Source organism: Hippopotamus amphibius, chromosome 15 (genome assembly GCF_030028045.1).
Source record: "Hippopotamus amphibius kiboko isolate mHipAmp2 chromosome 15, mHipAmp2.hap2, whole genome shotgun sequence".
NCBI classification, from domain to species: Eukaryota; Metazoa; Chordata; class Mammalia; order Artiodactyla; family Hippopotamidae; genus Hippopotamus; species Hippopotamus amphibius.
The window spans coordinates 25162573-25177187 of NC_080200.1; the positions used below are offsets into that span (position 1 = coordinate 25162573).

The following is a 14615-nucleotide window of genomic DNA, read 5'->3' on the forward strand; positions in this document are numbered from 1 at the left end:
TTATAATAAAAGGATGTGATACAAGATACAGGTGAATATTCATATGGAAGAAATACTTAGGACATGGTATATGGGCTGGGGTGTGGATGTTCCATGCCCTGTCTGAGTGTAATACTCTCCCCAAATCTCCACATGTTCACCACCCATGAGCTCCCCAAGATGTTTTAAATATCATTTTGGTCTGCTAACATATAGAAAAAATGGATAGGAAAAAAGCTAGTATAAAATAAAGGTTCACATTGTAACCAAGAGTAAGATTTAACAGCTGACCTATATTTTTCTCCCATAACACATCAGTTACCACAGAGAAAGCTGAGATATGGCAAAAAGAAGTAACATATCTACTACAGATTTCATCCTCTTGGGCCTCTTCCCTGAGTTCCAATATGCCAGCCTTCTGGTCTACCTCATCCTTCTGGTCTACCTCATTGCCCTCACAGGGAACTCCATCCTCATCTTCTTGATCTGGATGGATGTCCACCTCCACACTCCCATGTACTTCTTACTCAGCCAGCTCTCCCTCATTGACTTGTTCTACATCTCCAGCTCAGTTCCTAAGATGGTCATCAACCACTTTTTAGGAAAGCACAGCATTTCTTTCATTGGCTGTGGAACCCAAATGTTCCTCTGCCTGAGTCTAGGTGGTGCTGAGTGTCTCCTTCTAACCCTCATGTCCTATGACCGATTTGTGGCTGTTTGTAAACCCCTGCATTACACAATCATCATGAACTCTAAGGTCTGCTTGCTAATGGCAATGGCATCATGGACTGAGGGAGCTCTAAATTCACTAATTCACACCATCTACACCATGCATTTTCCTGTCTGTGGTCTGAAGGAGATAAATCACTTCTTCTGTGAGATGCCAGCCATCTTGAAGCTATCCTGTGAGGACACATCAGATTATGAGATGGTAGTATTTGTGGTAAGTATCATATTTATCCTTATCCCTTTTAGCCTCATAATGGCCTCCTACATTCGAATCTTCCTCACTGTTCTCAGAATGAATTCTCCTGAGGGGAGGAACAAAGCCCTAGCCACGTGCTCTTCTCACCTGACTGTGGTGAGTCTTTATCTGGGGTCAGGCATAGTGGTGTACATGACACCTGGCTCCTCCCACACCCCAGCACTGGATCAAGGTCTTTCCATGTTCTATACTATACTGACTCCCATGCTAAATCCCATTATATACAGCCTGAGGAACAGGGAAGTGGTGGGGGCTCTGAGAAAGGTCCTGAGGAAGAACCTCATATGAAAATAATTTAGAAAATATCATTGCCATAAAACAAGTTTCAATGTGGAAATCAAAGTACCTGGTTTGCATGTTTCCTCATCTACACAGAATTTCTATTTAGGAAGATAGATTGTTTTAGGAATGGGTTATTGAATCCACCAGTAACTTACTGTGTTTGGAACAAAATAAGTTTAGTAAAGAGTTGCTTTCATAGAAACACTTGGAAAAAAAAGGGCTTTTGTAGCAAACAGGTGGAAGCATATATAGTCTTTTCCTAATCCACCCACAAAGGTGGATGAGGATACCAATTATTATTTTTTATCATCACAGAGGTGGAGAAAGCTGGAACTGCTTATTCTAATTTTTGAGTAAGAATCATCCTGGTCTGAGAGTAGAACAAAGGAGGTGATGGGGCATTCGTTTTCTCCAGAAAGAACTGTTTCCTCCAGGTTAATGATATTTCTTTTGGTTGAGTGAAAAATACACTTATTTCTTTGACAACTATTAAGAAACAATTACCTATTTACTTTATATTTCTCCATCTAATTAAATTTCATTCTGATGTCATAGTTAAATTAGAATTTTTCAGAGATTTGTTAGCATCAAGTTGAGTTTCTTGTTCTTCTAATCTCATCTTCCATTATTCATCTCTCCTTTGTTTCACTCCAGCTACAGTTAACACAAGATGAATTAAATATATAACACCAACCCACTTCTTCCCTTGTTTTCTCAGACTAGAATGCTCTTCACTTCACTTCTTCTAGGTCTTTATTCAAAAGGTCACCATATATAAAATTGTAATCCTTTTCCAATATTTTACAGCGCTCTTCCCTGTCAATGTTTTCTTCTTACTATTTATCACCATCTAATACAGCTTTGATGTGCTTGTTTATTTATTATGTTTATCCCCACCACAACGTAAACTCCATCAAGGCAAGGGTTTTTCCTGTTTTGTTCACTGCTGTATCCTCAAAAGATTTTGATATGTAGAACATAACAAGCACTGAATGATATCTATCAAATGAATTAAGAAGTACCTATTATAGATTCAACAGCTTACAGACACACTAGAAGTTGACTTTAAAAGGATGGATTTTTTTCTCTAGTGTAAATTTGCTACTGGCCCAGGAAGTAGGGAATTGTGTGACAGTTTTCAAACTGAATATGAACTGAAGAGAATTCTTGCTTGGTAGACTGCTCCCACTCCCCTCCCCACATTGAAACATCACAGCATGATGGAGGGATAAGTCAGCCAAACTATGCCAGTAATCCTCAGGCAAAGGATAAACATAGCCAATATATTTTTGAGAAATAAATTTCAAGGAGATATGGATGTCCCATCCCTCCCCACTTCCTATGAGAAACAGTTGGGTGAAGTTGAGGGAGAGATAGAGGAGAGAGGAAGACCATGCAATGTTTTGTTACTAGGTTGTACCTCATTACCCTATCAGAATCTCATGGAGGTCAATGTTATTATAGCTAAACCAAGGAACTGTGTCTTGATACACAGGGAGAAGATTCCCATGGTTCCTTCAAGACCCCAGAGAGTGCATATTAGGAAAAGTAATGGCAGCTGATACAGATACCCCTCCAAAATCTTAGTTCCTTAGCACAGTAAAAGTTTATATTTTATTCATAAATGTCTAATCTAGATATGTGGTGGGGTGTGTGGTTCTGTTCCTTTCACTCAGTGATCCGGGCTGACAGAGGCTGTGCCATCATCAACATGTGATTTCTGTGATTGACCGGGCATTCATGTATACCCAGCAAAAAGAAGTGCAGGAGTGTTTGAGAGGGTCTTATGGGCTAGGCAAGGAAACATCACATCCACCCATATCGAATCTGTCAGAACTTAGTCTTATGCCATCCCTTACTGAATGGTAGGCTGGAATTATCTTCTGGCTGTGCTGTGTCACCAGAGGAAAAGGAAATGGGTTTGGTGAACACTTAGTCAAATGCATGTGTCTTGTATCTTGGTACATGGAGTGAATAACACAGTCACTGGTTTCAGCAAAACAATTAAGCAACAGAATAACACACATGCTCTTAAGTGTTGAAGGCAAGATGCTCCTAAAGGGACTATGCCCACAGAAACAAGGTACAATTAGAGGGTAATTACATAATATGCTAAAAATCTTGTTGTGTTTTTTTTTAACATACAACAAGCAACCATATTGGGTATCAACAAGCTTGTCCAATTCCCATGGAAAAAAATATTTAAAACTGCTTTCTCACTGTTTTCTACTCCTCAATTTTGCTATCATATCATAAAAATAAATTTAAAGTCATTTTCTGTTGATAGCATCCCCATAATATTTTGTTGTATTCATGATATATTTATCAGCTGAGAAAATTGCAAAAATATTCTAATTAAAACCAAAATAACATTGATTATATGGCTCTCTAGTGACTATTTAGCATCCTAACCATGTTATGTGGCCCGCTTAAGAAAAAGAAAAATGAAACCTAAGATGTCTCTTCTGAGCTCTTGTTACTCTTAGGGATTTACCAGTCATGTTTTTCAAACTGAGTATTATATATTGTGAAAATATTATGTGTCATAAACTATGTTAATGTTTGTGACCAAAAGTCCCATAAAACACATATGAATTAAAATCTGGCTTTTTTAATGTTGGGATGGGCACATCAAAAAGTCTACAAACAATAAATCCTGGAGAGTGTGTGGAGAACAGGGAACCTACCTACACTGTTGATGGGAATGAAAATTGGTGCAACTACTATGGAAAACAGTATGGAGTTTCCTAATAAACAAAAAATATAGTTACAATATGATCCAGCACTCACACTCCTGAACATATATCCAGAAAAGATGAAAACTGTAATTTGAAAAGATACACTCACCCTAATGTTCATAGCAGCACTATATATAATATCCAAGACATGGAAGCAACTTAAATGTGCATCAGTAGAGGAATGTATAAAGGATATGTGGCATATATATATATATATATATATATATATATATATGAATACTACTCACTTATAAAAAGGAATGAATTATTGTCATTTGCAGCAATGTGGATGGACCTAGAGATTATCATACTAAGTAAAGTAATTCAGACAGAGAAAGAAAAATATATGATATCACTTATGTATGGAGTCTAAAAATAGTACATATGAATTTATTTACAAAACAGAAACACACTCACAGACATAGAAAACAAACTTAGGGTTTCCAAAGGAGAAGGAGGGCAGGGATAAATTGGAACTATGGGATTAACAGATACACATAACTGTATATAAAGTAGAAAAACAACAGTAATTTACTGCATAGCACAGGCAACTATATTGAATATCTTGTAATAACCTATAAAGAAAAAGAATCTAAGAAATATATATATGAATCATTTTGCTGTACATCTGAAACTAATACAATATTGTAGTAAATCACCTATACTTGAAAAACAGTGTTGGGATGGGCAAACTTGCAAGTTTAGTACATTTTAGGGAGTATCAGGGAAGACTTCTCTGAGGAAATATTTTTTAAGTTGAAGTATGGTTGATTTATGAGGAAGTTTTATTTAACCTGAAACCTGAAAATAGGGGGGAACCAAGTTGAGGCAGAGGGAAAATGTATTCCAGGATAAGGAATAGAATTCAGGGGATTTTAGGAGTTGGAAAGGGTTTAGGATACTAAAGTTTCCAATAAAGTTCTTTGTGATGCTAACTAATAGAGGGAAAGAGTGGTGGGAAATAGATTTGAAGAGTTTCTTTCTTTGAGTTCTCCTGAAAACAGAGCCTAATACAGGAACTTGGAAGATGATCTCAGGAAGCAAGAGTGATGGAGCAAGGAAAATGAAAAGAGAAGATGGAAAAATATAGGGTTTTCATTATTTTGTTTGTTGTTTGTTTAGATTTTTGGCTGTGACATGTGGCATTTAGGATCTTAGTTCCCTGCCTGAGGCAGGAGATAGATGGGCCCCAGGGTAAGCAGCTGGAGTTCATTCCCTGTGAACAGAAACTCCAAAATATCAATAGCAGGACAATCAAGATAGGAGGCTGGGCCCTGCACAGATAAAAGATAAAAAAGCACATCTTCCTCATTCTCAAAGTCAAGGAGACCTTCCTGACTATACATGCACAGAAAGGCTCCTTAGAGACCAAAACAGGAGGGGGCACCACCCCACAGTAAGTGATGTCAACTACCCATAGCCCTCTTTGCTAGAATCTAGCTTGTCTAAGAGATGTGCACGCACACACGGGAGGACCCTGAGATATACTAAACAGGGACTCAGAACCAGGCAAAGCAAGATGGTTAGCCAAAGCAAATCTGGAAGAAATGCCCCTGTGTAAGTGATTCAAACCACTATGAGAGCACGACTCCCTCTCTCTGTATCTCTCTCTGCCCACCTGTGTGTCTCTCCGCAAGTACTCTTTTCCTTCTATACTTCACTTGCTTCACTGGTATCCATCTCTATGTAGAAATTCATATCTACACAGTTGATGGGCCAAGGCCTTGTCACTGGCCACTGATCCCTAGTGGTCTAGTGGCTAGAACTCAGTGCTCTCACTGCCACTGTCAAACCTCAGTTTCTTGCTGGGAACTGAAATCCTGCATCAAGCCACTACAGGCTGAGGCCACCTGAGATCATGACCAGAGATGGAAACATGCCCCTTGTACTGGGATGCCAGAATCTTAATCACTGGACCTCAAGGGAATCCTGAATATAGGGTTTTCTTATCAAGGTTGTTGCTGTGTGTAACTGGAATTCTATTTTGTTGGCACTGTCAAGAGACATACAAAGTTCCTCCCAGAATTACCTAACTGAAGGTCAATAGAAAGAAGAATTCCCCCACCAGTCCCAATATTCTTTGGTCAGTGATTGCTCCCGGGAGTAACTTCCAAAGTTTCATTCCAAGTTGAGGACCTATATTTTGACAGAACCTAAGTTTGAAGGAACCTAAGCAGAAGAAATTCCACAAGTCATGGATTGAGGGTGGATCTGGCACTTTCCAGTTATTGTGTTAGAGCACCATGTAGTAATCCTTGCTTCAGTACATATACCACATCCTGGAGGACAACACCCTACCCTGTTGACCTAGAGTTAGAATCTTTTTTCATTAATTAATTAATTTATTTATTTATTTTTACTGGCTGCGTTGGGTCTTCATTGCTGCATGAGGGCTTTCTGTAGTTGTGGAGAGTGGGGGCTACTCTTCATGGTGGTGCATGGGCTTCTCATTGTGGTGGCTTCTGTTGTTGCAGAGCACAGGCTCTAGGCACGTGAGCTTCTGTAGTTGTGGAGTGTGGGTTCATTAGTTGTGGCTCACAGGCTCTAGAGTGCAGGCTTAATAGTTGTGGTACACAGGATTAGTTGATCCATGGTATGTGGAATATTCCCAAATCAGGGATCGAGCCTGTATCCCCTGCATTGACAAGGTGGATTCTCAACCACTCTGCTACCAGGGAAGCCTAGAGCTAGAATCTTAAATGGAACTTTAAAAGCTATTTCATTGTTCTATCAGGTCCACAGCTTCCAGATGAAGTTCCATATGGTAGGATGAGTGGATCAGCCAGTCATACACCTATTGCCACATGCCCATCACTGTAAAACAGGTTCATTTGCCTGTGTCAATATTAATGTAAGATTCCATATTTCTCAATAAGGTACTATGCTGCTTGAAGAAGTGCTGGAAGAGGTACTGCAGAAAATAAAAATCAAATTCACAACCACAAATGCCAATTCCATAAAGAGGCATGATCGCCTTCTCTGGGGTAATATGGTCTGAAGTAACAATCACACTGTTGATTCAGCATTGCCTTCTACTGTTGATAGCATAAATAATCAGCAATAGATCGATTTTGTTTCAAGGGTATCCATGTAATTGGCCCCATGCTTAGCCTGGTTTCTTTCATTCATAATCATTCTGTTCATGGTCCTAGTACATAAGCACCATGTTGGCATCTGACAAGGGCTACCTGACCTTCAGTGGCTCAGTCATTCTGCCCACCTTTTTGTTCAGTGGCCAGTCAATGATTGGTGATCTACAGTGGCACTGAGATCAGATATAAAATTCTGCTCTCTTTGTTCCTATCTTATGGGCCCATCCATTTCTCATGCTCCTCCCATAGAATTTCTTTTTTTTTTTCTTTTTAAAATTTATTTATTTATTTATTTTTGGGGGTATACCAAGTTCAATCATCTGTTTTTATACACATATCTCCATATTTCCTCCCTTCCTTGACTCCCCCCCCCTCGAGTCCCCCCAGCTCTCCCAGCCCCAGTCCTCTAAGGAATCTTCCATCCTCGAGTTGGACTCCCTTTGTTATACAACAACTTCCCACTGACTATCTCTTTTACACTTGGTAGTATATATATGTCTGTGCTACTCTCTCGCTTCATCTCAGCTTCCCCTTCTCCACCCGCTCCCTCCCAAACCTTGAGTTCTCCAGTCCATGCTCTGTATCTGCATCCTTGTTCTTGTCACTGAGTTCATCAGTACCATTTTTAGATTCCATATATGTGAGTTAGCATACAATATTTGTCTTTCTCTTTCTGACTTACTTCACTATGTATGACAGATTGTAGTTCTATCCACCTCATTACATATAGCTCCATCTCATCCCTTTTTATAGCTGAGTAATATTCCATTGTATATATATGCCACATCTTCTGTATCCATTCATTTGTTGATGGGCATTTAGGTTGTTTCCATGTCCTGGCTATTGTAAATAGTGCTGCAATAAACATTATGGTACAATTTTCTTTTGGGATTATGGTTTTCTTTGGGTATATGCCCAGGAGTGGGATTACTGGATCATATGGTAGTTCTATTTCTAGTTTTTCAAGGAATCTCCAAATTGTTTTCCACAGTGACTGTACCAACTTACATTCCCACCAACAGTGCAAGAGAGTTCCCTTTTCTCCACACCCACTCCAACTTTTGTGTTTTCCAGATTTTGTGATGATGGCCATTCTGACTGGTGTGAGGTGATACCTCCTTGTGGCTTTTTGACTTGCATTTCTCTGATGATGAGTGATGTTGAGCATCTTTTCATGTGTTTGTTGGCCATCTGTAAGTCTTCTTTGGAGAAATGTCTATGTAGGTCTTCTGCCCATTTGTGGATTGAGTTATTTGCTTTTTTGGTATGAAGCTGCATGAGCTGTTTGTATATTTTGGAGGTTAATCCTTTGTCTGTTGTTTCATAGGCAATTATTTTTTCCCATTCTGAGGGTTGCCTTCTAGTCTTGTTTATGGTTTCCTTCACTGTGCAAAACTTTTAAGTTTCATGAGGTCCCATTTGTTTATTCTTGATTTTCTTTCCATGATTCTAGGAGGTGGGTCCAAAAGGATCTTGCTTTGATATATGCCATAGAGTGTTCTGCCTATGTTTTCCTCTAGGAGTTTGATAGTGTCTGGCCTTACATGTAGGTCTTTAATCCATTTGGAGTTTATTTTTGTGTATGGTGTTAGGAAGTGTTCTAATTTCATTCTTTTACATGTTGCTGTCCAATTTTCCCAGCACCACTTATTGAAGAGGCTGTCTTTTTTCCATTGTATATTCATGCCTCCTTTGTCAAAGATAAGGTGCCCATATGTGTTTGGGCTTACCTCTGAGTTCTCTATTCTATTCCATTGATCTTCCTTTCTCTTTTTGTGCCAGTACCATACTGTCTTGATCACTATGGCCTTGTAGTATAGTTTGAAGTCAGGAAGCCTGATTCCACCAACTCCATTTTTCCTTCTCAAGATTGCTTTGGCTATTCGGGGTCTTTTGCATTGCCATACAAACCGTAAGATTTCTTGCTCTAGTTCTGTGAAAAATGCCATTGGTAATTTGATGGGGATTGCATTGAATCTGTAAATTGCTTTGGGTAGTACAGTCATTTTCACGATGTTGATTCTTCCAATCCAGGAACATGGTATATCCCTCCATCTGTTTGTGTCATCTTTGATTTCTTTCATCAATGTCTTAAAGTTTTCTGCATACAGATCTTTTGCCTCCTTAGGCAGGTTTATTCCTAGGTATTTTATTCTTTTGGTTGCAATGGTGAATGGGAGAGTTTCCTTAATTTCTGTTTCTGCTCTTCCATTGTTAGTGTATAGGAATGCAAGAGATTTCTGTGCATTAATTTTGTATCCTGCTACTTTGCTAAACTCATCAATTAGTGCTAGCAGTTTTCTGGTAGAGTCTTTCGGGTTTTCTATATATAATATCATGTCATCTGCAAAGAGTGACAATTTTACTTCTTCTTTCCAATTTGGATTCCTTTTATTTCTTTTTCTTCTCTGATTGCTGTGGCTAAAACTTCCAAAACTATGTTGAGTAATAGTGGTGAGAGTGGACACCCTTGTCTTGCTCCTGTCCTTAGAGGGAATTCTTCCAGTTTTTCCCCATTGAGAACGATGTTGGCTTTTGGTTTCTCATATATGGCTTTTATTATGTTGAGGTAATTTCCTTCTATGCCCATTTTCTGGAGAGCTTTTATCATAAATGGATGTTGAACTTTGTTGAAAGCTTTTTCTGCATCTATTGAGATGATCATATGGTTTTTATCCTTCAATTTGTTGATATGATGTATCACGTTGATTGATTTGCATCTATTGAAGAATCCTTGCATCCCAGGGATAAACCCCACTTGATCATGGTGTATGATTTTTTTTAATGTGCTGTTGGAGTCTGTTAGCTAGTATTTTGTGGAGGATTTTTGCATCTATATTCATCAGTGATATTGGTCTGTAGTTTTCTTTTTTTGTGACATCTTTGCCTGGTTTTGGTATCAGGGTGATGGTGGCCTCGTAGAATGAGTTCGGGAGTGTTCCACCTTCTGCAATATTTTGGAAGAGTTTGAGAAGGATAGATGTTAGCTCTTCTCGAAATGTTTGATAGAATCCGCCTGTGAAGCCATCTGGCCCTGGGCTTTTATTTTTTGGGAGATTTTTAATCACTGCCTCAACTTCCGCACTTGTGATTGGTCTGTTCATGGTTTCTATTTCTTCCTGGTTCAGTCTTGGAAGATTGTATTTTTCTAAGAATGTATCCATTTCTTCCAGGTTATCCAATTGATTGGCATATAGTTGCTTGTAGTAGTCTCTCATGATGTTTTGTATTTCTGAGGTGTCCGTTTTTACTTCTCCTTTTTCATTTCTAATTCTGTTCATTTGCATCTTCTCCCTTCCCATAGGTTTTCTTATTTCTGATTTTCCAATTAAGCTTCTCCAAGCCACTAAACAACTACAAAACCATTAATCACTGCTTATGAGTCCATGCATGTCCTTACCTCAGTCCATTTCTCCCTATATACAGAGTAAATAATTAAACCTCTGCCCTGAGGAAAGATTTTCACACATAACAGTCCTTCAGGGTCTCCTAAGAATGGTGTCACAATGTAGCAGAAGTCCCTAATTTTGGCTTAAACCAATGTACTGAACCAATGCATCAGTGAACCAGGTTCACATTTTGGTCTCTTTCATACTTTGATCTTATATGAAGGGATAAGTCTGAGCTTAGGAAGAAGCATTGATTTAACAAAAGTAGATGTCTTTGAAGACTGGCTGGGCTACTGATCATGACATTACTTATGATCTCTGAATCTGCTTAAGTCAATTTCTCAATCTATCATTTCCATCATATGTGGGATTTCTACACCTCGTTGAACACATGATTTGATCAACTGAAAATAACAGCTGATGATGGGCAACTCCTATTGCAAAAGCACTTGTTATCCCATGAACAGGTGCTACATTTCTGATATCAGGTTGTGTTTCCAATGATAAGACATTTTCTGCTGTAAGAGACAGGCACCACTTACAAATCCTAGGGTTCTGAATTTTGACTGTCCTATAACCCTTGTTTAAGAGCCCATAAAACATTTTAAATTACCTCTGTGGGAAAAAAATGAAGATAATACAAATGAGAGAAAGTCAAGGGTATTTAATTAGAGCTTTTCCAGCAAGGAATCAGCCACCATCAATTGAGTTTGGCAGAGAATCAAAGGCAAGCAGAGGAATGGGAAAGCTTCATAGTGGGAAAACAGAGCGGTGTCATGTATGCTCTATTGGGGGTAATTAACTTGGGGAAACTGCAGGCAGCTCACTAAAAACAGGGTGTCCTGTGTGATTGATTAGGAGAGGATATTTGTCTTCTTCCAATTGATCTTAACTTGGAAATGAGCACAAAAACTAAGGGGACTAATAATTATGAATCAAGCCTTGGCTTGTTTGGGCCAATAGCTATTGTGTTATCATCTAATCTCTTGGAATAGTTACATGCAGAAAGTATAGGTTGGCTTCCTGGGCTGGTTCCTGAAAGTTGTGGGTAAGAGTTCTATTTTGATATAGAGTCTGGCTGTTATCTGTTTGTATATTTATCTCTCACCTCTAGCACCATGTGATATGGTGGGTTATAACATCCCTCTACAGAAAGACTGTGTGAATATGTACTACTATATACTTCCCACATAATAATTGAACAGTTTTTGACCCCCTTTAATAGTGGGGATTAAAAAGAACACTTTTACAAGATTAATGGCTGCATACCAACACTAGAAATTGGGGTTATTTCATTCATCAAAGATATCACATTTGGAATGACAGCATTCCAGGGAATATCAACAGCCTACTTATCCACTTAACCTTGATTTGGAATATAAAATTAAATATAATGTTGTCTCACATTTCATATTTGCAGACCAGTTATTTAAAAATTATAAAGTGGAGGAGAGAAAAGATGGCGGCAAAGTAGAGGGACGTGGAATGCATCCCTCTCCACAGATGCATTGGGAATGCACCAAAAGACACAATAATTCCCACAGAGAACCAACTGAACACCAGCAGACAACCTCAGACACCAGAAAGGACTGCAAGGATCCCGACATAACCGGTAGGGAGGCTCAAAGAGGGTGAAGCAGCTGAGCTGTGGCAGATGGGAGAGAGTGAGAAACACACGGAGGGTCCGCACCGCCACAGCTCAGCATTCCTGGACTGAGATGTCAATTCACAGCTGAACAGAGGGTCCAGGAGCAGGATCGTGGGAACCAGAGAGCTGGTTCAGGGTGAGAAAAGTTGTTGCCAGTAAGGTGACGGACCGAGAGGACAGGAGGGAAGAGGTCCATGGTGAGAAGTGCCTGCCCCTGAGAGCTGCCTGGCCATGATGGCAGCTGGATGCTGCAGGCTTATGGGCTGGAGGGGGGGGCAGGAGCCACAGGCATAGCCTCTCTCTCTCTTTTGGTGCCTGCAAAAGGCAGTGGAGAGACGCCCTGTGAGCCACCTAAGGCACTGAGGGATAACAAGTACCCTCAGGCCCTCGGGTGGGACTAGATTAAAACCCTTTGGAACACCGGCAGCAGGGAGGCTGCCGAGAAAACAAAAAACAAACAAACAAAAAAAAAACACCCTGAGAGAGGCCTAATTCTGAGACTTTCTGTTTATACCTGAGCCACTGGCATCCCTCTGCAGCAGGCACCTCCAAGCCCGACTGAAACAACAGTGTGCCACTGATCACTCACTCCCAGGGGAAGGAGCTACTATTGTACCCTCTCCCTCCCCACCCACCAATGCTTACAGATGAACAATAAAGGAAGCTTTGCTGGTCATAGTATAATACAAAAAACCCAAAGTGAGTAGAAGGAAATTCTTACAGCTGAAATTCTAAGGAAACAGAAATATTAGTATCAATTCTATTGAACTGGTCCATTCTGGGATCAGTTCTGGATTTTTTTTTCTATTTTTTTCTTTCCTTTATTAATTACGATCTTAGTCCTAAGGGATCTACAAGTTTTATAACATATTTTTTTAATTCTATTTTTTATTCTTTTTTCTTTTTTTGCCTTTTTATAGACTTCTATTTCTAGCTAAGTTTTTGGTAGTACAGACAATATATCTCTCACACCTTCCTTTCATTTCTATCTTTTATACATTTCTATTTCTTTCTTTTTATTTGCATATTTCCAGTCACACTATGTTCTTCTGTTCCCCTGTCTTGCATCCATTTTTAGTTTATTTTATCTTAACATACTTATAAGCAACTCTATTGATCTGTTCAGACTCCTTGCTCTATTCTCCAGATGACACACAACCTAGGTATTTAATACTAGGTTTTGTCTTTATCTTAGTTCTTAGTACAATTGTCTAATTTCATTCTGAGAATCTCCATTCTGTCTGCTGGTACTCTAGCTCTTTTTTATATTTGACCCTAGCTTACAAAATCTCCCTGGATTAGTGTTTGCATGTGTAAGGTGTGATTTGTTTGTTTGTTTGTGCATTTGTTTCTGTTTTCTTCTGTTTTGGTTTTGAATTTCTGTTGGGTTTCTCTTTGAATATCTGATAGTATACTGGGGTTCTTCTGTCAGGTCTTTCCAGAGACTTATGTCCTAATGGATTCAGTAATTCTGTGTCTTATACATGTATGTGTTTCCTAGACTTAGTATTTGTTTAACCCAACACTTGGACATTAGTCTGGGGCTTAGACAGTCTTCTATAAACCCCTCTATCACTGGGACAAGCAAACCCAGAAGTTTGGGCAACCATGAGGAAACAAAGAAACACCATGCAGGCAAAGGAGCAGGAAAAAAACCCACAAGATGAATTAAATGAAGAGCAAATAGGAAAAATGCCCAAAAAAGAATTCAGAGTAATGATAGCAAAAATGATACAAAATCTCAATAAAAAAATAGAGAACATACAAGAAACATTTAATAAGAACTCAGAAAAACAAACAGCAATGGATAACAAAATAACTGAAATTAAAAATACTTTAGATGGTATAATCAGCAGAATGACTGAGGCAGAAGAATGAATAAGTGAGTTGGAAGATAGAATGGGGGAAATAACTGCTACAGAGCAGAAAAAAGAAAAAAGAATAAAAAGACTAGAAGTCAGTCTCAGAGACCTCAGTGATAACATTAAGCACACCAAAATTCAAATTATAGGCATCCAAGAAGAAGAACAAAACAAGAAAGGGTCTGAGAAAATATTTGAAGAGGTTATAGTGGAAAACTTCCCCAACATGGGAAAGGAGATAATTAACCAAGTCCAAGAAGCACAGAGAGTCCCATACAGAATAAACCCAAGGAGAAATGCACCAAGACACATATTAATCAAACTAACGACAATTAAACACAAAGAAAAAATATTAAAAGCAGCAAGAGAAAAGCAACAAACAACATATAAAGGAAAACCTATAGGAATAACAGCTGACCTCTCCACAGAAATTCTGCAGGCCAGAAGGGAATGGCAGGATATACTGAAAGTCCTGAAAGAGAGAAATCTACAGCCAAGAATACTCTACCCAGCAAGAATCTCATTCAGATTTGAGGGAGAAATCAAAAGCTTTCCAGACAAGCAAAAGTTAAGAGAATTCAGCACCACCAAACCAGTCTTACAAGTGCTGAAGGAACTTCTCTAAGTAGGAAACACAAGA

General features: G+C 39.0%; 1 protein-coding gene across 1 annotated transcript; it reads left to right on the forward strand.

Annotated features, from left to right (window-relative positions):
- Positions 1-319: 319 nt before the first annotated feature.
- On the forward strand, positions 320-1252 carry LOC130837307 (olfactory receptor 2T27-like). The gene has a single exon (XM_057710136.1). It carries the CDS (start codon positions 320-322, stop codon positions 1250-1252), a length of 933 nt encoding a protein of 310 aa, XP_057566119.1.
- Positions 1253-14615: the final 13363 nt, after the last annotated feature.